Consider the following 26,372-nt stretch of genomic DNA (forward strand, 5'->3'; position numbering starts at 1 on the left):
TTGGTTTATTTTAGGGAGGTGAAAGATGGCACTGAATGAAGTAAAGTATAAGTACTGAAAGTAATTTGTATATAATACTAATTAAGTTTCAATTAGATGATGAAATCAGGTGAAGGAGTTTGGTTTTGTTGTAGCCAGCAACAGAAAACAATTATGGTTTTGAAAGTAGTTATTGGGTGAAAGTAGTATTTGTAGCATGTATTCTGAGATTTTATTGATGGTGGGAAAGGTAACTTCTAACATATCAAAGAAAGTGGAAATTAACCAGGAGTTAAAAAGTATTTGAGCATCATTCAACACCTGTATATTCAACACCATTCTGTGTCAGAAAGTGTTAGATGTTTATGTTTTCCAGATGGAGACTACCAATATTATGAAAGGATATGTATGAAACACATCCAAGTGTGTTCATGGAATAGTACAAATGATTACTACAACAACAACAATAGTGTGACTAGAATATAGGAGGCATGAGAAATAATGGCAGAAAGTGTGTGTAACAGAGAGGATTCCTGGTCAGTTTTGAGGACACTGTGTACCTTTGGTTTCACTGTTAGTGGGACCATGGAGAGCCTGGGAGAAACTCAGCAGTGTTGGAAGCAGAGGCTACAGTGAGAAGGAAGTGGGAATGCAGCAGATCCAGTCTACATTTTAAAGAAGTTTAATAGTTAAAAAAGAAAAAGTAGGAAAGAAGGGATGCTGATTGAAGGAGAGTTCAATCAGCAAAAGTGACTTTATTCTTGAGCCAAGGTTAAGAAAAGTAGATGAGCTTGCAGGCCAAGAACTTAGAGCTACTGGAAAGCACAGTGTAACCAAGCAGCCCATCTTGATAAGATACAACTTAACATGAGGGATGTGATCGAGTTAAGGTGGAACGGTTAACTTTGGAGGATGAGGATTGATGCTGGTTCTGCTAAGATACAATGATATAGTGACAAGTGGAGATCGTTTACTGTACCTGCCATTACAGAAGAATGGCCACTCCTTCACAAAATGTGCTATCTCAGTTTTCTTTAATCAGAAAAGACATTTGATAAGCTTATGTCTGCCTTTATCACATCTTACTGAACAAAGTAAGATATTTACTCTATGTGTAAAAAGTAATTGAAACATTCAAAAACATACAGATGAATCACCTTATCCTAGAAGGCTGGTTTGTAAAATGTTTTAGTTTAAAAATTAATCCTAATTCAACTAATTGGGTAAGGCTTACAAAAATTAATAGATAGATGATAGATAATAGATAGATGGATGATAGATAGATATAGATATATACATATACTATGCTCCTTTATTGATAAATTTTTAAATTTCCCAATGAATATTTTCTTTCTTCAATTAATTACTATATGTCAAATTCTGCTACCTTGCTCAGGCCACCTAAAATTAGATTTGAGGGACTAGAAATATTTTCTGAGTAGGCATTGCCGAAAATGATATTTTGAGGTGATATTCAAATGATATTGAAGTGATATTCTCTCTAGAACTATGGTATTATTAAAATTTTGAATTCTTTGTAGTATTTTGAAATTTCTCACATGGTGCCTGTCCCTCTCCTAGATCCCCCCATGTCCACATGATTTAGCAATTAAAGAAGTAATTCTAGGTGTATGAGGGAGCCTCCAACCCTGCTCCTTGATATGTTTAGATTATGATTTCTGATTTTTAAATGTTTTGAATGCCTAAAAGTCTTCATGAGGTGATCATTTAATGAATGCAATATTGGCATGTTCTCAGGAATTCATACAAGCTCCATTATAACATGGTTCTCCATATCACACAAGTAAAGGGCTAAAAGCAGTGAATAATTGCATCATCTCTCCATTTACAGGATAGACTAAAGGAGCCCCATGGAATAGTACAGGTCTTTACTTCACAAACAATAATTGGTAATTAAGAATGGATAGTTCCTCAATGCAACAGTACAATAAATACTTCTATTGCCTGGCTTCTGGGATATTTTAGTTGAGGCAGTCATTACTGTTTCTCAACCCATCTCTATTTCCATTTTCCAGAAAGAACAACAGAATACTGGTTTGAGCAGAGTTTTCCAACTGAAGAATCCTAACACTGGTTAAGGTTAATTCCTAAGACCTGGGACAGCCGCTACAACTAATTTCTGCTATTTATTCAGTGTAACTTACAAATATAATCATTGCTTTATGTGCTTTAATTTGAAGATTTGGGGAAGACTCCTTAAGGTACAATTTATTAAACCATGGCCCAGCTGTCTTACTGGTTATCCAATGATGATGAAAACCAAGATGAAAGAATATTAAAGATGGCCCTGACTAGTTTGGCTGAGTTGGTTGGGTGTTGTCCCATGCACCAAAAGCTTGCCAGATAGGTTCCTGGTCAGGGCACATGCTGGGGTTGCAGGCTCAATCCCAGTAGGAGGTGTGCAGGAGGCATCCCTTGATTTTTTTTCTCTCTTTCTCCCTCTCAAAAATTAATTTTTAAAAATCTTTAAAAAATACAGGGAAGACTATAGTGGTTAGTCCATAAAGAAACCAATTAAATGTTTTATTCTTTCAAACAAATTTCTCTTATTTCCCAAATTCTTAGCCTTGGAACAATTTAAAAGATCTAAATTGCCCCTGAGAAATACCAATATTTTTTTCCTGTTTTCTCAAAAATTGTAAGTAGCTGAGCCTTACTTCTGAAGACCAGGTGTGCATTGCATTCCTTCTGTCATGCTCATCACTTACCTGGCAGTCTTAAAAAATGAAAAATCATACTTTCATTGGTGCCAACATATGTATCATTTTTTTTAAGTACTATTGAGTCACTTTTGGTCTCTAACCATAAAAATCTCTAAAATTTCTCAGGTTTATGAAGTGTTCTTTGTGCGGTTATCTTGTTTTGTTTTGTTTTGTTTTGTTTTCAAAGATCTCAATATATCTGGCCTAAATACTACTTTGACATTTATGGAAAGATGAATGTTTTTAAGTTTTTAGGAATCAGCCAATAAATTTCAAGAAGTACTTTGTGAATATTGGTCATAGAAGTTTATACCTTGTCAAAACAAATTCATGTTGTTTAATTTTATTTCAAAAATGGATTTATGTTGCCCAGCCAGCATGGCTCAGTGGTTGAGCATCAACTTATTAAACAGGAGGTTATGGTTTGATTCCGGTCAGGGTACAAGTCCGGGTTGATTTCCAGTGTGGGGTGTGCAGCAGACAGTCGATCAATGATTCTCTCTTATTATTGATGTTTCCATCTTTCTCCCTCTCCATTTCTCTCTGAAATCAATAAAAATATATTTAAAAATAAATAAATAAAATGGGTTTATGTTAATCTTATAAATACAAGTTTCAATAGCTAAAAATTCTCAGTGAAATCAGTGTCACATTTTGCCCTGGCTAATGTGCATCAGAGGTTAGAACATCGTCCAAAGGGTGGTAGGTTCAATTCCCAGGCAAGGCACATAGCCAGACTGTGGGTTTGATCCTCTGCTCCAGTCAGGGCATGCTCATGATATTTCTTTTTCACATTGATGTCCCTCTTTCTTTCTCTCCCTCTCCCTTCTTCTCTCTCTAAAATATGTAAAAACATATCCTTGGGTGAGAATTAAAATACAAAGAAGAGTTTCACTTTTCTTCTTATAAATTAGATTTAATTTGTGTATTTGCAATTAGTGGTATATGGAAACAAATTATTATATTTTAAGACATTGATACTCAAGTTATAGAGATATGTTACAGCAAAATGAGTAGTACATATGTGGAAGCAGGTGTTGGACAAAACTAACAGCCTTTTATGGCAATAATTGTATAAATATATATGGAAAAAATAGAGAGGTGTCTGTTAGTGGCAACACTTCAGCTAGTGAAGCTCCATCATAAAAATTGTTTAATCCTCAAACACAAAACGTTGAAAACTTTCTTACCATCAAACAAAATCATGTTTACCTGTAATATTTGATAAGGCATTTCAAAAAAACACATCTTACTTTTAGCAACTCCAGCTTATATTATTTTCTGTAGTACTTTTGTATTCCTTTTTTCTTCATTTTCTAATTCTTCTGCAATTCTCATAACTTTGCATATCCTAGATAGTATGTTAGATAGGTCTTTTTATTATTTCTAAGCTGTTTTTTTCTTTTTCTTTTTTCTTTCGGGGCTTGCAACAGAAAAAAACAAACAGTTATGCGATACAAGTGTTTACAAAAGACAACTCATCTTCTTGGAACATTCTTAATGTAACTATGACAATAGCAAACACTTAGTGATTGCCAAGAAAAATACTAAGAGCTTTTGATATAATCCTTCCAACACCCCGCTGAAGCACAGAGAGGGTATATATGTTGCTCAAGTTACTCAGTTTGCAAGTGATGGGACCAGGAATTGGACCCAGGAATCTGGCTCTAGTCTGTTAATCACTCCAGGATACTGCATTTATTTACATGATTAACACATATTGAATTTGAATTCCTACTCTGAGCCTGCATCTCACAGTGCTCAGTGCTTTGCTATCAATAACTTTTGACATTCGTAACAACCCCACAATGTAGACTCAGTTGATAGTTCCATTTACAGATGAGAAACCTAATGCTTAGTTGATTAAATTAATGGCCCATGGGTATTGCTACAACTGTATGCAGTTAAAGCCTAAATGTGTCTGACTATAGAATGAGCTGTTGCCATAATCAGTGTCAGATTAATGCATAAGTGTAGTCATTTTGGTATGATGGCACTTTGGATTTGAGAGAGCTGGGCAAGATTAAGGATCATTATGGGGAATTTGGGGAATGCCTATAGAAGAAGTATAGATAGGATTTGGGAATTAGACACAATAATGTACCAAAGACTTGGATGTTTGATGAAGATTTGGAATTGGTGACCTTCAAGGAAAGACTCTGTGTTCTGACTTTAGTTTATCTTTAAAAGCACGAAGGGTGATTATACAAAATGCAGTTACCAACAGCAAGTGAACTCAGGAGTATGCCCTGTTCATCATTGCCTCCTCATTCTTCAGCAAATTCTATTGCATTATAGTTGCTCAGTGATTTTTTTAAAACAAAGTAATCCATATATAAATAAGTATGTAACTAGCTGGACTTCATATTCCAGATTAAAAATAAAATCACATTTAGTTTGTCACAAATTCATTTAAATTTCACAAATATGTTTTTGTTCACGTTACTTGATATAATTTTAACAAGAACCCTGCCAAGAAGTTGTCATTATGTGTATTTCACAGTTGAGGGAATTGAGATTTACAGGATTTAAGTGCCTTGTCTGCCTATCTAAGGATAGAGAACAATGACTCAAAGCAACCCACAGGTTTCAATCCATGCTACTTTAAGGGTTGAAAGAATATTTGTGTTTTTAACACACTCTTTGAAAATAAAAATCAAATCTGTATTTCCTCTGCAGCTTTTTTAAATTAGGTTTTTAATCACTTAGGGCTTAGGCTAATTTCAATGGCTGTCAGTATTAGAGTTGTTCTCCAGTACTATTTCTATAGTTTTGTTTTGTAAATTAATTCTAGTAAGTTTTTTGTTCTTAACCATTTTAGTGTTTTAAAAAAAGCAAAGCTAATCAACATCAATCTGACCCTTTTTACATTGTTTTCAGGTCCTGGAGAGGTAGAAATCAAGTGTCCCTTGAATCACATTGCTTGCCTCCGTGCCAACAAATGTGTTCACTTGTCCCAGCTGTGCAACGGCGTCTTGGACTGCGCAGATGGGTACGATGAAGGAGTGCATTGCCGGGGTGAGTCCTTTTGCAACTGAAACGCTACATTTTTCATAGTTTTAATGAAAGTTCAAAGAAAATCTGCCTTTTTTTCAACCATAACCATATCAGTTATTGAGAAAACATAAATGTTATTGCCAGACACACTCAATATGCATTTCAAAGCTGTATATATTTGTTTTACTGAAAAGTGCTGTTAGGGACAAAAACACACTTAGACTTTGAAGTCGGGCTCTTAAATGATTAAGTATTTCATAGAAAAGAATACTTTTGAGCAAAGGACAGATAGGAAGTCTCTGTCACAGAACAATGATACTGTAAGGTGGTACATGCTTCTTTCTCTGAACCTTTGCTTAAACAAAGAGTATTTGAAGTAAATCCTCTGCAACAAATATATTACTAGTATGTGTTCATAGGATATTTTTCCTGAATGTTATTTCTCTTAAGTTATACCAACTTTCTTGTAATTAAAAATAAATAAATAAACATCTAAATTCTACAGTGGTAAAAGGGTTGCTTATACTAGTATATTAATGATACGGGGGAGAAGCAATAAAAAATCTCAAAGTCAATGAAAAGTAATGAAAATTGCAAATGGCACATTCTAGTGACATTGGTTAGAGAGAGGGCATGGAATGTGAGAGAAAGAAAAGCAAAAAGTCTAGGAGTAAAGATCTGGAAACAGAATCACGGTGTTAATCAGGGAATCAGGCCGCTAAGAGGGAGCCAGGAAAGAAACCACTGAAACAAGTCTCCACAGTTTCTCACTGGCTGAGGGTAGCAGGAAGGTTATTCATCGAAGCCGATGTCAAAGAGAAACCTGCCTTCCATGTTGAGGAGAGCACGATGCTAAGGAAAAGAAGGAACTGTAGAAAACTCGAGATGCACGTCTGGCTGTGGACAGATTCACACAAACTAACTGCTGCCATGTGAAAAAAGGTCGTAGGTCACCAAAAGTTCCAATTTTTCAGCAGGAGCTCCATTTCTGCCTGTGTTTAAAGTGTTCAAAGTCAGCTACTGCTTTTTAAAAACATTGTACAGTCCACAATGTACAGGCCACACAAGAGGCCTGACAGGCCTCACTGGGTGCCAGTCCCCCAATTCTGGACTGAAGGAAACCGAATTCAAGATCAGGGAGGGAGAGCTACATGGTTAAAACAGTAAATATTGGGAAGGTGTCCAATGTGCTGAGGATGCTGAGGGACCATAGATACACTGGGGCGCTCGGTCTTTTCGCTCTTTCTAAAGGGATATCCCATTACTCTGTTCTGTGGACAGATCCATACTGAGGCGTTAAAGGTCTTTCTTCTTTGACCGAGTTTCCTTTCCTAGCCTGTATTCTGACATGGTCACATAAGAAGCCAGCAGATTCTTAGGTTCAGTTATGAACACATATGTAATAATAGTAAGATATTTTATTTTTATTTAAAGGCTTTGTGACATGTATTCTTTTTTATAATTTTATATTAATAAGAATGATATCAACGGAAAGTAAAGTACTGAATTACAAAGTAATAGGTGTTAAAGAGTTTAATTTTCTTTTCAGAAATTAATTGTATTTTCTAGAGCCTAATTCTATCTACTTTAGTTATAATCCCAGCTTCTTATTATATTTAAAAAAAATATTTCAGGTAGACATATGTGACTAAGCTTCTAACATTGAAATCATGACATTGTCAAATACTCCCTTTGAAGTGGTTACACAAATTTGAATATCTTAAACATTTTCAGTGCTGTGGATTATATGAAAATATATCAGAGTTCTCTAATGAAATTTATGGTTGTGATCTAATCAATCTAATTAGATATATCTAATAAATTACATATTAATGGTAAACCAGGGAATTCAATTAAAATATAAAGTATTTGATCAAAAATTAAATGGTATAAAATCTATCTTGATTTTTGAAAAGATCAGCATATACTCCAAACTGTGAAAGAATTAGATTATATACTGTAGTTGTTTATATTTCAATCTTTTTTTTCCTCTTCCAATTTACATTTTGTAATAGTTCCAAGTTTCATATCTTTATCACAAATGACAATCCTTTTCTTTTATAATTTACCAGTAGGAATTGGATTATACTAGTACTACTCTGGCCTTTAAAGTCAGCAACTTTATTCACCAAATAAAGTATTTTAAAACACCTAAATAATATGTTATAAACTGTGATGGACTTAAAAATAACAAGAATAGTGTAAAAAAAAAAAAAAGAAAGAAAAGAAATAACATAAAGTATATTTGGATTTCTACATGTATTTACCAAAGGATTTTTCACCTAACTTGAGTGGTAAAATCCAGATGACTGAATAGATATAGTCATTTCATACTTAGTGGTTTAATAAACTATTTCTGCATTGATGAAAGAAAATTAGAAATGTGTTTGCCTCCTGCCATGAGAGAGTGCTCCTATCACTTGGACAAAAATAAAGAAATCTTTTTGGGAAACACCAGATTTATCACATGTATATGGTTTATTTTTAAATGAGGGAAGATGACTGATTATAGGCAAAAGTGGATCATAAGAATTGAATCCACTTTCCCACCTGCAATTTTCCTTCCAATTTTGGGTCACACCTAATGAAAAAAAAATTTTTTTAAAGACATAATTAGGCATGAGCCTATCAAGTCTCTGAGGAACTTTCTCATCTATTATCTATAATAATAAAAGCATAATATGCTAATTAGACCAGACAGCTGGATGACCTTCTGGACATCATTCTGGACGCAGTGGCAGGGGCCAAGGCAGAGGCAGTTAGGGGTGATCAGGCAGGCAGACGAGCAGTTAGGGGCAAGCAGGCAGAGTGGTTAGGGGTGATTGGGCAGGCAAGCAAATAGTTAGGGGTGACTAGGCAGCCAGGCAAGTGGTTAGGGGCAATGAGACAGGCAGGCAGAGTAGTTAGGGGTGATTAGGCAGGCAGGCAAGCAGTTAGGGTTGATGATACAGACAGGCAAGTTGTTAGCGGCAATCAGGCAGGCAGGTGAGCAATTAGGAGTGATCAGGCAGGCAGGCGGGTTGTTAGGGGTGATCAGGCAGGCAGGCGGGTTGTTAGGGGTGATCAGGCAGGCAGGTGGGCAATTAGGGGTGATCAGGCAGGCAGGTGAGCAATTAGGGGTGATCAGGCAGGCAGGCGGGTTGTTGGGGGTGATCAGGCAGGCAAGTGGTTAGGGGTGATCAGGCAGGCATGAAAATGGTTAGGGGTGATCAGGCAGGCAGGCAGAGTGATTAGGGGAAATGAGGCAGGCATGCAGAGTGGTTAGGGGAGATTAGGCAGGCAGGTGAGCGGTTATGAGCCAGTGCTCCCAGATTTTGAGAAGGATGTCTGATCTCAGGCCTAAACTGGCAGTCGGGCATCCCCCGAGGCTTCCTGGATTGCAAGAGGGTGCAGGCTGGGCTAAAGGACCCCCTCCCTCCTGTGCACGATTTTCGTGCACCGGGCCTCTAGTCATAATAATAAAAGGCCAAGAGGCGTCATTACCAAAATGACCAAACAACTGGTCACCAGGAGGTGCATGGAGCACCTCTTGGCCATAACGAATTAACAACCAGTCGCTATGATGCCCACTGTGGTTGGTGAACTGGCCTGGTCAGGGGGCAGGGCTGGCGGCCAACCTCGTGGCCCTTCCCCCCTGCCAGCCTGCCCCTGATTGGACTCTCCCACACCGATTAAGAGCTGGGCCTGCTGGCCAAACACCCCTTCTCTCCCTCCCCCACCACCCACACACCCATCAGCTCACCCCACCACAATAGGCCCGCAGCCCCTCTCCCCAGTCAGCCCACCCCTGATCACACCCCCCACCTCAATAGGGAGCAGGGCTGGCCGACCAACCTCTGGGCCGGCCACGCCCCTGATGGGCCCCCACCATCCTGATCGGCCCACAGCCCCTCCCCCTGGTCTGCCCCACACCTGATCACCCTCCACGCCAAAAGGGGGTGGGGCTGGCCAGCCAACCACCCATGGCCCCTCCCCCAGGGTGCTGGGCCCGATTGGTCACCCCCACCCCATTTGGGGCCGGGGCCAGCTGGCCCACCACCCACAGCCCCTCCCCATGGCTGGCCCCACCCTCAATCGGCCCCCCAACCCCAATCAGGGGCAGGGCCCGCCGGCCAATCTCCCACGGCCCCTTCCCCCAGCTGGCCCGGCCCAGCTCTGATCGGGGGCCCTGATCCAGCCAGGCCGGCTGGCCAACCTCCCACCATCTCCTCCTCCCAATAGGCCTAGGCCCGAACTGCCTTGATTGTGACCAGGCCGGCTGGACCCCATCCATGCACGAATTCGTGCACTGGACCTCTAGTAGACATATAATAAAGAAAAGAAATAGATTAATTCAAACATTGCATCAATCTTTAAAAATGTGTTTCCTTTGCAGAATCGTTCTCTCTGAATCATTTTTCTTTCCATTGTTTCCTTTTTATTTTCTTCTAAGCACAGACTTCATGTTATTTTACATGAAGCCTAAGATATGATTTAAAGATTGACATATTTTTCTAATGAAGGATTTACATTTGGTTGTATATCTTTATCCTTTAAGAAAATTAATAAGGAAAAATGTTTAACATTTTGGAGGTGATATTCTAGTCTTGGGAATGCTTTCTTAGCAACTGAATTGTTTTCTGAATGTTTCCTAGAAAAATCAATTTCTCCCTGGTGAGAGTAATAAAATATATCTATTATTAATGATTTTCTATAGCACTGATATTTTAATCTCCATAATTTAACTCCACTTGAAGAAAAAAATTGATTTTTGTATATGGGTATACATATATATAGGAGTGTGCTTATAAAATTTTTACAATAAGAATGTTCAAAATCACCACATTATATTTTAGAAAATTGTATCGCTTCCTACATTGTATTTTATATTGGTTGTAATATCACTATATCTAAATTTCATGAGCAATGAAAACACATTTTATGCAGCACAAGGTTCCTTAACTCAGAACAGTTCCACAAAAATTCTTACAACCATACAAAGAATGCTGAACAAATTCAACTAACGGAGACTAGATTGACTGAGATGTATCAAGATGCTATTTTAAAAGTTTACATTCGTAAGATAATTCATTACGTCAGCATGTAAAGTGGCTATGAGCAAGAGAATCCCTCTTTTTACTCACAACCTTACTTTGATCACATTTGTAGTAGAGAATGATCCTGCAAGGGAACTCCAGTCTCTGTGGCACTGTCTGCTAAAAAAATATGGGGACTCTTAGGGTCCCTGCAAAAGAAATTCCATCTCCTCTCTCTAGAAACAATGTGCAATCTTATGTGATTAATTTCCAGCAAACATACCAAAGTCCTTGTGAACATAAGGAGATAACATGTGTGAAGAGTTCCCTGAGACTGATCAGGGAATAGCACTCTCTGACATCTGAGAAGCTTACCACCCATGCACACAGATATACACAGCATACATAGATACTGGTCTTTTATGATTTCCCTCTTTTCTATTCTGAGCCTATTGCTAAGTCCTTCTGAGTGTATAATATATTTAATTGGTGTATTTGATCAGGAACTTAAAGAAAAATAAGATTCTCAGATATGTCATCTAACTCCAGGAAATAATGCATAGTAAGAATTTTTAAAATTATACTTGATTATTTTACTTTACTTGCCAGTTGGGATATAGTTTTCTGAAATATGAAATTACATTTTTTCTCCATTCACCCACTATTGGGTTTAATGTATTTATTTTACATTCCAGTTCTAATGCAGGGGTCGGCAAACTGCAGCTCATGAGCCACATGCGGCTCTTTGGCCCCTTGAGTGTGGCTCTTCCACAAAATACCAGGGCCTGGGCGAGTCTATTTTGAAGAAGTGGCGTTAGAAGAAGTTTAAGTTTAAAAAATTTGGTTCTCAAAAGAAATTTCAATCATTGTACTGTTGATATTTGGCTCTGTTGATGAATGAGTTTGCCGACCACTGTTCTAGTGTATTTGTTCTAATATATGTATTTTAGATATCAACTTGTTGTTTCTTTTATGTTACTATTCTTAAAAGTAAAGCCATATGAGAAAATGCTGAAAATCCTGGAGATAACTTAAAATTAGAGGCTCTCTCAAAATGGATCAAGACAAATGGCAACCTTTATTATTTGTAATAACTCACTATAGGAAATTAATAACCCTATTTTTTTTGTTTAAACCTTATGCATTTCAAATAATTCAAAAACTTAATCTAGCACAATTAATTAGATTTAATTTATTTGAGAAGATTGAATAAATTTAATGAAAGAGTTAGGGATTAATTCTTAGCTCAAATATTCAGGACTACATTTTTTTTTCCCCCAGAAAGGAAATACTTTATTTTGTGGAGGCTTTTGTTATCATTAAAACACTGATTTCAGATGGAATAATGTTAATTTGTAGCTTCCAGGAAGGAAGGAAGGAAGGAAGGAAGGAAGGAAGGAAGGAAGGAAGGAAGGAAGGAAGGAAGGAAGGGAGGAAGGTTTGTGGGCTCTGACTAATTTTGACTACTGTAGTTCCTATAATGTAAGAGTAGATCCTGTTGTATTCTTTTCTTTGTGTTGAGTTGTGCTAAGGTAATCAGATAGTCTCAAATCTATCTCAACTCTCAAAGAGATTAGCATTTTCTTTCAAAGAGATTGGTTTAAGTCATAGTTTAGTGAAGGGCTACAACCCTTAGCACTGTTGATTTCACAAATTAATGCTTCTCGGAAGCAAAGCCACATTCCTAGAAAAAATAGATCTTCTGTAATTGTATCACCCCTTTGCAGAGCTATTAAAGATATTGTTTATGTTAACAAGTGACACCTATATGAAATTAGGATAGTGTTGTACTTGAAATATATATATAAAACATATATATGTGTGTACATATGCATACATACATATATACATAACTACATATATTCATTTTTCAATCTTAGATTTATAAATTCTGTGTGATTCGAAATATGATCTTGTAAAGATATCTGATTTCTTAACACTGATCTATCTGATATAATTGCTAAACTAATCCTGCTAAAGAGACTTGGAGTTTAGGTTTCAAACATTTGTTTGAACATATTGACTTCTAGAAACAGTTAACTAACTTAATACCTGTGGGAAAAGAATGACAAAGTAATTTGGCTCTATATCATAGCTGAGCATTCAAAGGATAACCTAAAACAGTTTGTTATTTATTGGGAGTTAATATTTTTGTACTGGATTTACATATTTGATTAATGTTAATGTTTTATATTAATTAGCCTTCTTTGGTCCCAAAGAATTATTTTGAAGAATAACTGTGGAAACAAGAAAAATTTGCAAATTCAAAGAATGTTGTATAGATACACTAGTAGATTAAACACTGAAGGATCTAACTCAAGAAAAGAGATATTCTTTATAAAACGCCATCTCATATTCTGTATCTACCTCTCTCTTTAGTGGTTTCTAGCTTAAACTACTTCCATATATATTTGTTGTTGTTGTTATTAATCTTCACCTGAAGATATTTTCCCATTGATTTTTAGAGACAGTGGGAAGGAAGAAGTGGGGCGGAGAGAGAGAGAGGGAGAGAACAACAATGTGAGAGACACATTGACTGGTTGCCTCCTGTACGTGTCCCTAGGGGGGTGGGGAGCAAACCCGCAACCAAGGTACCTGCCCTTGACTGAAAATTGAACCCAGGAACCTTTGCTGTGCAGGATGAAGCTCTAACCATTGAGCAACACTGGCCTGAGCTCTATGTTTTTTTAGTTACTCTTTTCTGTGGTGAGAATCCTGGTGCATTATGTATCTTCAGTTGTTGCTGAACTATACCCTATTTTCAGTTGATTTTGATTTTTAAATTGATACAAGTCAAAAACTTAGATCCACAGTTCGCACCCCAATAAAATGTTTATTCTGTCTGTCTAACATCTATAGGAGAAGAACAATTGTTTTGATATAGGGCTTCATTCCTTGGTTCAAACAACTCCTGTTTTACTTGTTCCTCAAGCATGCCAAGCTCTTAGGTAGAGAACTCAGATTCCCCACCCCCAGTAATATCATCTTTACAGAAGAGACCTGTAAATAGTTCTACCACTTTTGGTATTGTTTATTTATATCAACATCCATGGGCACTGGACTCGTCATGTATCTGGATCTTTTCCTCACCTTCCTCTTCCTGAGGAAAAACAAAGAAGAGTTTGTAAGAAATAATAACAGGTAGGCAAACAAAATGATTTTTAAATGTGCTAATAGAAACACAATAAAGTTTCTCTATATTAAATTCATTCATTAACTTCAGTAAACTTTTACTGATCACTGACAGAGTTCTGGACACTTACCTAAGCACTGGGGATGTAGAAAATCCTATTTTCTGCCTTATTGAAAGCCACATGTCATAATGGATGTAGGTAAAAATTATTAAGGAAGAATAAATAAAGAGCATATAATTCTGCTTAAGGGAATGCAGAAAAATTTCCCAAGATAACTTATAGTTAGTATAAGTCTCACTCTAAGAGTTAGTAGGCAAATGAGAGAAGAAAGAACATTTCAAAAATAGGTAACTATAGTTCTAGAGGCACAAGTGCATAAGAAAACATTGTATGCTTGCCCTACTTGGTTTGGCTCAGTGGATAAAGCATCTGCCTGGGAACTGCAAGGTCCCCGGTTTGATCCTGGTCAAGGGCATATGCCTGGATTGTGGGCTCGATCCCCAGTAGGGGGCATGCAGGAGGCAGTTGATCAATGATTCTCTCTCATCATTGATGTTTCTATCTCTCTATCCCTTTCCCTTCCTCTCTAAAATCAATAAAAATATATTTTAAAAAAAGAAAATATTGTGCACTCAAAAAGGCTCTGAACTCCTAGGCAATGTTGAAGAGTTCTGAATATAGAGAGATGAGTTTGGAACTGCAAAAAACACACACAAAAGAAACCCCATAAAAACAATTTGGTATTACACCTAGAGTTGTTACATTAGAATAAGGAGGTAATGTGACCCCCTTAAAATGCATTGCAAAAAAATCACAAAAAACTATAAAGAGAGTGAAAAATGATACTATGATATATCTTTATTATAGGGGTATTATATGACTTTGTTTTACTATTAATCATATGAAGACTAGAATTGCTGCACATAGCAGGTTATGCGATTTATTCTTAGGAGATAAAATCATGCATTATTATAATAATAAGGCTTTGAACTAAATAGTCATCTATATTTTCACATTGATCACCTCCCAAAACAAAGTATGTTAGGTATTATCCTCTAATGTATCATTTGAATGTAGTTCATGCAAGTGAATGTCAAAGTAGATGACATGGAAAGCCATATTAACTAAATTCCATTTCAGAAGAAGCCTAGGAATTTGGAAGGAGTATTTACTATTTTATTTTATTAAATTTATTGAGGTGTTTTTAAGCAACCAGAATCCCATCTTTAGCAAGCTACTAAATGCCACCTCTCTTGATGCCTAAGTTTTGACCTCTTGTATTTTAACTTTGAAAAACATATGATTGCTTCAATATTTTTCAAAAGTATGAATTTATAACAAACTCACTCAGTTCTCTACTCAGCCTCAAATGTTGATTCATTATTTGGGTTTTGACACAAGCAGCTTGATATATAAAAATAGAAGGGATTAAAGCCAGTAGCTGAGGTTAACGGAATCCCCAGGAGTCACACAAAAATGCAGTTTGAGAGTAAGGTTTAAAAACAGTGACCTTGAGTTTTCATTTGCCAGTTTTGACTACTGGGCCTTCCCATACCAACTCAGAGAAGTGCAAAAAACTATCGTGCTTCAGCCATCCTTTCTGGCCCATTCTTAAAGCAGCCAGATGGCTTGTAGACAATCAACTGAAGAACATTTTTAAATAACTCTAAGTTCCCTGCCAGTTTTATGAATTGATTGAGCAGCAAGAATGTGCTGAGTGAACAACAAGCTGGAAAACTATATAACAAACTTGGAGAATAATCTATTAACTCTATCCTCTTGGAAAAAAAATAGCACTTTCATCTGATGAGAAAGAAAATGGAGTTTATTTTAACTCCTTGGAATAAATATGTACTAGTAACAATAGAAAAGTAAAAAAAAAAAAAAAAAAAGGATTAACCCTTTATAATGTTATCTGGAAGAAATAAGGAAATACTTCTCAATAATATTCAATGGAGAAAAGTTTAAATTTTGAAAAACACACACAGCATAATCCCATTCTAATGAGAAGTAATCATAAATAGATGGAAGACAATTTTTTTTTAACTCAATCTGGAATTCTGTTAAATCTTACAGAACTCTATAGAGAGAGATTCCTTGAAGTTTTCACAATCTTCAGCCAATGTTTTAAATTTTGAATATCTAATCTGTTCAAAATTGCAGAAAAACACACACACTTATTTCTGCTGCCTTTTCCCTAATCCACTGTTGTTATCACATATAGTAAACCCTATTCCACTGATGCACATGTGTATTAATGCCATCATAAATGAGTAGCTCAAAATATAAATAACATTCAGAAAAACAAAAAAAACATATGAAACTGGTGACTTCCCAACTTCTCTTTATTAGTCCCTTCAAATTAAATCAAACAATTATTTATTTTTCACTCAGGTGGAGACATAGAGAAATATGCACATATATTTTATGTTTTTCCAAACCTTTCTACAAGAAACTCATTAAATGTTAATCTTTGAGGAGAAATATACTATCCAGATATGTTTGCATTAGCTGAAGATTTGCATTCTCAGTTTGAGTTAAGAGAAAATGTACAATCAAATAGTTGCCCTCTCTAAGCCACCGGGATCATAGAACCATTCCCGACAACCCACTGTGGTTGTGGAAATCCTAAGATGCCAAGCAAAGTGAGATCACTCTGCTCTCAAAGCTGCTTTTGAAATAGGCCAGTGATACTGTGAGCCAAGTTTTGAGTGTCAGATACAAGAAGAATGGGAAGTACAAGCCCAAAAAGCACTTTTCAGTTCCATTAGCTGAAACGTGTGCTGTGTTCTCATTCAGGCTACAGGTACGAAACCAAGAGTGCCAAGAAAAAAATCTATACAATTCAATAAGTGGCTCAGAGAACTATGAGTAGAAACACTAAGAACCTGAATTGTCCAATTTTTATTTAGGTCAATTAGATATTACTAAAGAGTTCTCAAAGAAGGTTGGAGAGAAATTAATAGGTATAAAATGTTCTTCAATCTAAATAGTCTACATCAAATTTCTAAATAGTTATTACGTATAAATTATATAAAAAAGTATTATATGAAAAAAATATATATAGAAATTTATGAGTATTCATGTATTCTATTAGATTTCCCTACTGTATATCCAGCTGAAATGATTATTTCAAGAAATTAAAAAAAAAACATATTTTTAGGCCTTCACCTCTGTTTTAGTTTATTTGTTCTTGCTTTCAAAACCAGTGTCAGTTGATATTGCTACTAGTCAAGTTCTTATTTTGAGTGCTATGTCCTATTCCCAGACAGATGGCTTCTAGTTCCTTTTCCATAAATCAGGTTTGTATCCTACCCGTGTACGTTATTTACTCAAAACAAAATGTGCACAACTGAGAAAAATATGTTTGGGTCAAAGCCTAGTAATCTCTCACCTAATATACTATAATGTCTATATCGAGGTGAACTTTTCAATACAAATGCACCTTGGTTTAGTTCATTCTTTCTCTTCCTCTGTGTACGTCTCAACCCTGATAGATTGGAAACACCCAAAAACCCCTCACATTTAACTTCTACCTCAATCACTTCACTGCAAGGACTCAATCAACTAGGTAAGGAAGACAAACACACAGGAAGCAGAGTGATACAGTGCAAAGTGCATGGGACTCTCCTAGAATAACTCATTGGGTAAAGTGTACCGCACGGTATGTGGGGATTATTGTCCTCACACAATGTGCCTATGTCAAAAAGACTGGCTCCTGCATTTTGCCTAAAGCGATTTGTTCCTTTAAGTTTTGTTTCTTCTTGTTTACCAGGAATACCTGCAATAAGCAGAAGGAAAGCAGTGTAACCGCAATGACTGTATCTACAAATAGAGAATCAGCGGTAACTGTTCTCTCAGTCAGAAACAGAACTGTAGAATAATAATAGGGCCAGAAGGGACTTTCAGAGGTTATCCAGTCCATCCATCTGCCTTGAGGCTGGACTGAACCCAAACTTGCCTAGACAGATTGCTATCTACCCAATTTGGAAGGCCTCCAGGGAGAGAAATCCTAACAGCCACTTTAGTAAGGGAATCAGTGCTTAGCAATTTGCATTCTGAGCAAATGCTTGCATATTGTATTATAAAATTCTCCATGCCCTGTCAGTTTTTAGCTTTTTCCCTCCAACAGATTCCGTGTTCCCGTAGCTTAATCATGTCGTTCTTTCACTTTCCCAGATAGCCTTATATTTTCAAATCTCAAAAGTGATAAACCATCCCTCCCAACTGAAATGCAGGTTAATGGTGGGACTAGTATCCACTGTAATCAGCTGTCCCAGCTCCTGACTGCCATGATTCCCCTTTGGATATTTTCTTACACCTTAGCATCGCCTTGTTCACTCATGTTGTATCAATTAGAAATTATCTTTGGGCATGAATAACAGAGATCTTTAAAAGATTTTAAAAAATAGAAGTTTATTTTTTTCTCTCATGTAAAAAATGTTCAGATATAGATATCCCAAAGCAGGTAAGGTGATTTCATGATGATTTAAATACTCATATTTTTGTTTTGCCATCTTGTTACTTACTTTGCATCCTCTAGGTAGGCTTGTGGTCAGATGGCCACTGCAGCTCAGAATATCAGGTTCCCATTCCAAGAGGAAGGAAAAGGAATAAAATGTCCCTGCTAAGCAAGTCAACCTCTTTCTTAAGGTACTTTCAAGAAGCCTGATTCCAAAGTTTGCATCACCATGCCATTGGCCAGAATTTTAATACAGAGCCACCCTTATTTGCATGAAAGGCTGGGAGTTGTAGTTTTCTAAGTGTATAAACACTGTTTCAGTAAAAGCAGACTTGGAAGAGGGGGTAATGAATATTTGGGAGGAACTAGAAGTTTATTCTTTATATGCTTTAATAGAGTAATGAAACAGTTGATTGTGCACCAGGTAGGTGTTGCAGTTGTGCTATGTTTGATAAAAGATATAAAAGGATTCTGAAGGGTAGAGAGAGCTGATCATTCACTAACTCTATGGCTTTGAAAATCAGTAAAATGAAATGTTTGGACAATTCGCTAAGCTTCATTTCAGATATAAAGTTGTATAAATTTAAATAAAGATTCAGTACACCTAGTAAGTATAACAAAATGTCAAATTGTGCTGTAGCAAAGAGTTACCAAATGTTCAGAGTAAATGTCCATAGAGGATCATTCCTGGGGAGCCAGACAGGGCTGGCTGCTGCCTAAGAAAACAAACAGACAGCTGTGGTTTATAGAAGAGTCTCTCTCTCTTTCTCCCTTCCTTCCTCCTATTCTGTCCTATTCCTTTTTTCAAATTTTTTCATCTATTTTTTTCTTTCTTCCTATATTGCTATCCTCATTCTCTGCCCCATATCTCATACTTTTTCAGCCTTTATTTTAAAATTTTATTCCTTCAAATTTAGGCTTAATCTTGAGACTTTTTAATAGCTTTTTGAGTTTCAAAATCTATGCTATTATTTTACATCTGTGGTCAGTCCACCATATTTTATCATTTATTTTTATTATATGGTTTGTCATCATGTATAAATCTTTGTTGTTTAATTTAATATTTTGAGAAAGCTAAATCATGTTACATTGCTTTGTTATCTTACTCTCTCTGATGGTAAAATTCCCGTTGTTTTGTTTTACTTTCCTAAGACTGCCAATAATCTCCAACCAATCAAATATACACCAAATATTTTCTTTTGTTGCTGTTTACTGTTAATTTGAAGGATCCTTTAATTAGTTTTCCTTTGAATTACAAACTTCATTGGGATTAATTATACTACTTTTTATAGCCCCAAATGAATTTACATCTATGAAATATTATTTAAGAAAGCCATTTTTACCACATAGCTTTAGAGAATAAGGCATTTTGTAGACATTTGAGCCAAAATAACACATTGGATAGTTCTAAATATATACAGTATTATATACTTACATATATACAAATATATAAAATGTTTATATATATATATATATATATATATATATATATAGAGAGAGAGAGAGAGAGAGAGAGAGAGAGAGAGAGAATACATAGTATAGTATCATTTGACACCCATTCCAATTAGTACTAAAATTAAAATTCTTGATGTCTAAGTAAGAGAAGAGTAAGTTGAAGAAATCTATATGCTTTGCTGAGAAGAATGAAAGTCAGAGGAAAATGTTAGTTATTGTACCAAATTCATTATACATATAACTCATCCATTTTTTCTTCTCATTTTTAATACTGGGTAATCCCACATCAGCATGGTGGTGTGCTTCTCGTTCACTGGGCACGTTAGGGGGCCAGGAACCCTTGGGGATGAAACTAATGGTCTTTTGCACTAGCCACTATGTTAGGAAGATGTGTGTGGATTAGCAGCCAGGACTGTAGCTTTTCTGGTATTAACAATTCATGTCTTACAGTTGAGACAAATGTTATCAAATTGCAGTCAGCAATCTCTGCCAAACAAGAATTACTGTATTTATACATTGCACTGGATTTCACAGTCCCTAAAGTCAGAAACAAACAAACAAACACAAAAACTTGAAGCACACATATCAAAACATGGATTTTTAAATTGTTAATATATAAATATGTTTTTTTCTGAAATAGAAGTAAGTATTATGGAAGAAAGAAATAGAAGTCTTACTTTCAAAAATCTAAATACATAGGTATCCTCATTATTGTCAAAGACCTTTTTTTTTTGGTCCTGGCCTAAAGTATCTCTGTTGAAATCCAATTTTTTTTTTCTATTTGACTGTTGAAATTTTCTTCCATAGCTTAGTTCATCGATGTATATTTCCCTTTCTCTTCAACAGTTTTTTCTATCTTCATGTGTCATTGTTTCATTTTGGACATGAGTAATATTTTCAAAAGCAAATATAAATATTTCCAACATATTAATTACAATATTTTTTGTTATTTAGATACACATGGAATATATACCAGTAATAACTTTTTTGATGAGGCAATTAACACTTAATTTAGTGACAGATATATATGACTTTTTTGATAGTCCGTTTTATTTTATTACATGCAACCAATGTACTACGTATCCACAAAGGACCAATACTAATCTAAACAAGAAATTCCCAAGGGTTTTCAGTGTAAGTTTATGACTAAAGAATATTAAAGGTCATTAATTATTTTTCTGAGGCCAAGGAAAGGCTGCTTAAGTATAGCTTGTGATTCAGCTCTACTCCCATCTAAATAAATTCACATTAGGAAAATTGTCATGTATGGTCTAGGCCATTTTTCATACCTCTGGGTTGGTGCTGTGTCCCCTGATGAGAGTCTGTGCCTCAGTCCTGTAAAAGTGGATTTTTCCTTCCCCACCACTTTTTGGGTCTCCCAGACATACTCCCCCTTGATTTTCAAAGTCAGACTTCTTGGAGTCTCATCTCTCCAGTGCAGGTCTCAAAGTTAGGAATGCCTGATACAGGCATGAACCCCAAACCCTCCTCAGAGAGAAGCTTCATGTTTGTGAGGTCTCTTCTGATTGCTGCCATGCCAGGGGTGGGGTGTTTGGTGAAACTGTCTCTGCTCTCCTGCTTATCTCCATGTGGTCCTTTTTTTCTTCGTTGTGGAGGAGCTGCTCATTTAGTTTTTAGGTCTTTTTTCAGTGGGAATTTTGCCTACGTGTGTATAGATTGGGTGTGTCCATGGACCAAGGTGAGTGCTGGATCACCTATGCTACCACCTTGAACTACCTCATCTAAGTGTTCTATTTTATTTATTTATTCTTTAAATATTTATTGTTGAGAGTATTACATAAGTCCCCTTTTATTCCCCATTGACCCCACCCCTCGCCTCAAGCTTTCACCACACTATTATCTGAGTCCATGGGTTATGCATATATGCATACAAGTCCTTTGGTTGATCTCTTCCTCCTCATCCACCCAGCCTTGCCTTCCCTCTGAGATTAAAGTTCTATTTTAAATGGAAGAAAAATGATCCAAATAACAGTTGTAAGATGGAAGAGGAATGGTGAACAAATATATTAGTAAATATGTAGGTAAATCTAAAACAGTATTATATTAAATATTAATGAGGTTTCAAGTTAGACCTAAAATAATAAATATCAATGTAAGTCATGGTAGAGGGGTGATTGGAGATAAAGTCTGGTTAGTTTGCACAAACCATTTAAATGGTTCCACAGTAGTGGTCCCCACAGGGCAGTGGGCACCAGGTCTTAAACAGAGGTTGGAAGTTCCTACTAGTACATTCCTTGTTTTACTCTTACCAAGAAACATCTCTTTCACGCACTCATGAGAGAAACTCTGTGTAATCTCTACACTTCAATATAAATATATTTTTCATAAAAAGGACATGGCTAAAAGAACATTTTTGGCAGCAGAGTCTTGGGAGGTGCAGTTCATTATAAATGGGTCACTTCTAGTTGACTGATTTACAAAATTATATTTTGATTTAGAGATAGCTTGAGTACTTTAAATCATGTTTATTTTTCTTACATGGAACAAAGTTACATGCCAAATTTCCATTTTTTTCCTAAATAAGCATTTTAAGTACATGCTTGGAGACAAGATTATGAGGAAATGAAATAAAATATAGTACATGATTCTTATACTTAAAAAATTACCTTAAACAATTAATAAGATGATATATACTAGAAATAATAAATGTCAATACCACTTTTAATATATGATTTAAAATAATTATGGAAGGAATTTCCTAAGATGATATAAAAGTATTTATTGCTATAAATATTAGATATATCACCTAACACAGAACCTAGTAACAGCACCTCAATAAGCCGTTTGTTTCATGGCACATACAATAATTATTATTAGAGTTTGGATAAAGTGAAAATGGGAATTGGATGACTATGGAAGACTAATAGTAAAGGAATTTCAGTTGAGAAATGGGATTAAAATTTGTTTTTTAATAAGGGGAGGAAAGCAAAGAAGAAGCATTCTAGATTGATGAAATTATCTGAATAAAATCAGAGAAATAGGAAAGTAAATTCAAATCCATATTCTTTTGACTGCAGCCCTCAGATTCAGGATAGCATGGTATTTTGAAGGAGGATTTATACAAAGCAGGCCTTTCATAAATAATATATTCATTCAGAGTGGTTACATCCAGGAGTTATAAGAGTGTGAGATAAGAAAAATAGGTTACCTCCTGAGAAAGAAATTACCTCTTAGAAGAACCAGCAAGTGTTCATTGGTATAGTACCAAAAGATTAGAGTTGGTTTATCAGCCAGAGATGAAGAGGAAGAGCTACAGGCAAGCAAATAGATTCTAGCATGGTGACAAATATAACAGACAACATTGCAACTACCTGGGAAACTTTATTACTGGGAAGGATTAGAGATGATTGGGCCTTCTTCCAATATCCCAGGATAGCTAAATGGTAAATGCTTTGTTTTTTTGAGAAAATCATGCTAATGAAGACGCATCTAGCCTTTGCTCTGGAGTTTAGAGAAAACAGTGTAGAATTAAGCATTGAGGGAATTGATCAAGTTGAAGGAAAAATGAATATAGAAATTTGTAGACTAATTGATATCAAATGCAGTCGATTCTATTTCCAAGAAACAAGAATTTCCATTAAAAATGACTTTGATCAGGTATTACCAATATTCTAAATTAGACCCAGTTGTCCCAGTACAATATTATTTGTGCCCAAATTTGGAGGATGCTCATTCCAGGGCTTGTTAGATTTGGTGTGTCCATGGACCAAGGTGAGTGCTGGATCACCTATGCTACCACCTTGAACTACCTCATCTAAATGTTCTATTTTACTTATTTACTAGAGGCCCGGTGCACGAAATTTGTGCATGGGGGAGGGGGTATCCCTCAGCCCAGCCTGCACCCTCTCCAATCTGGGACCCCTCGAAGGATGTCCAACTGCCCGTTTAGGCCCGATCCCACTGGGCTTAAATGGGCAGTCGGACATCCCTCTCACAATCCAGGACTGCTGGCTCCCAACTGCTCGCCTGCCTGCCTTCCTTATTGACCCTAACCACTTCTGCCTGCCAGCCTGATCAGCCCCTAACTGCTCCCCTGCCAGCCTGTTTGCCCCTAACTGCCCTCCCCTGCAGGCCTGGTCCCCCCCGCAACTGCTCTCCCCTGTAGGCCTAGGTCCCTCCCAACTGCCTTTTCCTGCAGGCCTGGTCCCTCCCAACGGCCCTCCCTTGCTGGCCATCTTGTGGTGGCCATCTTGTGTCCACATGGGGGCAGGATCTTTGACCACATGGGGGAAGCCATCTTGTGTGTTGGAGTGATGGTCAATCTGCATATTACTCTTTTATTAGATAGGATAGAGGCCTGGTGCACGGGTGGGGGCCAGCTGGTTTGCCCTGAAGGGTGTCCTGGATCAGGGTGGGGGTTCCCTTGGGGCGTGGGGCGGCCTGGGCGAGGGGCCTGTGGTGGTTTGCAGGCCGGCCACGCCCCCTGACGACCCAAGCGGAGGCCCTGGTATCTGGGGCTTATTTATCTTCTACAATTGAAACTTTGTAGCCTGAAGCAGAGCCAAGCCTTCTGCTTGCTCCGTGGCAGCAGCTATTTTGGGTGGGATTTATGTATCTTCTATAATTGAAACTTTGTAGCCTTAAGCGGAGGCCTGGGCGGGTCAGGGTGTGTGGAAAGCTTGGCTTCCTCCATCGCCACGGGCAACCCTAGCCTCCTGCTCTTTCCAGCTCCATGGCTGCCGCCATTTCTGTTTGGGTTTATGTATCTTCTATCATTGAAACTTTGTAGCCTTGAGTGGAGGCCTGGGCCGGCAAGGGCAGGCGGAAAGCTTGGCTCCCTCCATTGCCGGGAAACCCAAGCCTCCCTCCTGCTCTCTGTGGCCGTAGCCATCTTGGTTGGGTTTATTTGCATATTCACTCCTGATTGGCTGGTGGGTGTGACTGGTGGGCGTGGCTTCTGGTGTAGCAGAGTGATGGTTAATTTGCATATTACTCTTTTATTAGATAGGATTTTATTTTAGTTCAGTTAGGCATTTTTCTTAGTTCACTTCCAATTTGAAAATGTATCCAGTGTTTTTCGACAACTCTTATTTGCCCTTTCTCTCAAACCTCCTTAATTCAAGTTGTTTCGAGTGTGTTGTACAGTTAACACACTCTAAGTAAATTCTTTTTCCCTCCTTAAGTTTGTTAACATCATGTTAATGAGTTAGCTAGTTATGGCAAAAAAATCTCCTTTCCCATGACTATGATTTAAATAGCCACAACAGAGACATTTAATAAATATTTGTTGAAGGGATAAATGAAAGGTAAATATTTCAGTCTAACTTGGTTAATTTACCCAAAAAGGTCACTAAGGAAAATTTAGCTCATTGCCTTTCTTTGTGTTCTTGCCCTCTCTGCAACAATTTTACATAAGATTACTTTGGATTTTGGAATTTATTGAGTTATAGTTTCAAATCTAATATTGGCTAAATACTCTGGGATGAAAATTTTCTTTTGACAAAAGTTCTAGGTTGAATAATTAATTTCTTAAATACCAGGTATATTCTACAACAGGAGATAACTAAAGATCTCAAGTGTATGTTTTTTATATAAGAGAATACCTCTTTGAGACCTCTTTTTCATAGCTTGTAATTTCTTCTATGAGGAAAATAAAATAGATAAGTCACCCAATAGGTATAATTTTATAGGTGAATCCACAAGACAAGTTTGTTGTTGTTCAATGAATCAGCCCAGAGTACTGTTGCATAGTAGACATTAAACATCTGTTTCTCAATTAATATCTATATAACAGTCTAGGTAGCTTTACAATTATTAGTGTGGATTACTCTGCAATTTAATAATCTGTGTATGTTCAAACTATAAATATGTTGAGTTTTTAAGGTGATGCTATTGGTTCACTAAGAATAAAAACTCAAAGGTCTGTAATGGTAAAAATTGCTTGAATTTAAAGTTTACAAAATGTATTCTGTTTAAGGTAAACATGGCTGGGTTAAGGCTTCAAACACATACCCACTCTACTAGCACAAAATTCATGCGGAGAGTATTCAGATTATTTTAGTTTAGAAGTGCATTTGCACAGATTGTGGAGGTCAAGTAAACAGTTGTACTAGTAAAGCATTTTTACACTGATCCCTATTAGTAGAAATATGTTTGGTGAACTATGGAATAGTTTGTAAACACTTTAATAAACTTACACCATTACTCTCACTGCTTTAAAATTTTTAGTTGGAGGGCTAAGTCGTTAGAGTTGATAAATACATGACAAAAAAATAAAAAAAATAAAAACCATCTAAGCCTTGAAAAGTGTACTTTAAAAAGTAGATCCAATTAAAGTCCACCTAATCAGTTCAAAGTAATTGAATATTTACTTATGTGAATAAATGTTCTTAAAACAATATTATGGATCTTCTAAAAACATTTTTATTCTTAGTGAAATTTGGAAAACATTAATATTTCATCATTTTCATGTTCTCCCTAGTATCATATAGTTATTTTTTAAGATATAGCATCTTAATTTTTTAAAATAGAATTTTGATTAATTTGTGATGACAAAGTTAATGATATATAAGAAAATTGTTAGTTTACTGTGCATCTTACTAAGTACTTTATCTCTCTCTCTTTCTCTCTCTCTCTCTCTCTCTCT

General features: G+C 36.5%; 1 protein-coding gene across 2 annotated transcripts in view; it reads left to right on the forward strand.

Moving 5' to 3' along the window:
- The window catches only part of LRP1B (LDL receptor related protein 1B), a 1,782,191-nt gene that overhangs the window by 666,468 nt on the left and 1,089,351 nt on the right, over positions 1-26,372 (forward strand). For both annotated transcript variants that reach the window (XM_080670835.1, XM_080670834.1), the window contains exon 3: positions 5,583-5,720. In XM_080670835.1, coding sequence (XP_080526961.1) covers positions 5,583-5,720 — 138 coding nt within the window. The remainder of the gene's footprint in view (positions 1-5,582; positions 5,721-26,372) is intronic.

The sequence above is a fragment of the Plecotus auritus genome (assembly GCF_963455305.1).
Source record: "Plecotus auritus genome assembly, chromosome: 5".
NCBI classification, from domain to species: Eukaryota; Metazoa; Chordata; class Mammalia; order Chiroptera; family Vespertilionidae; genus Plecotus; species Plecotus auritus.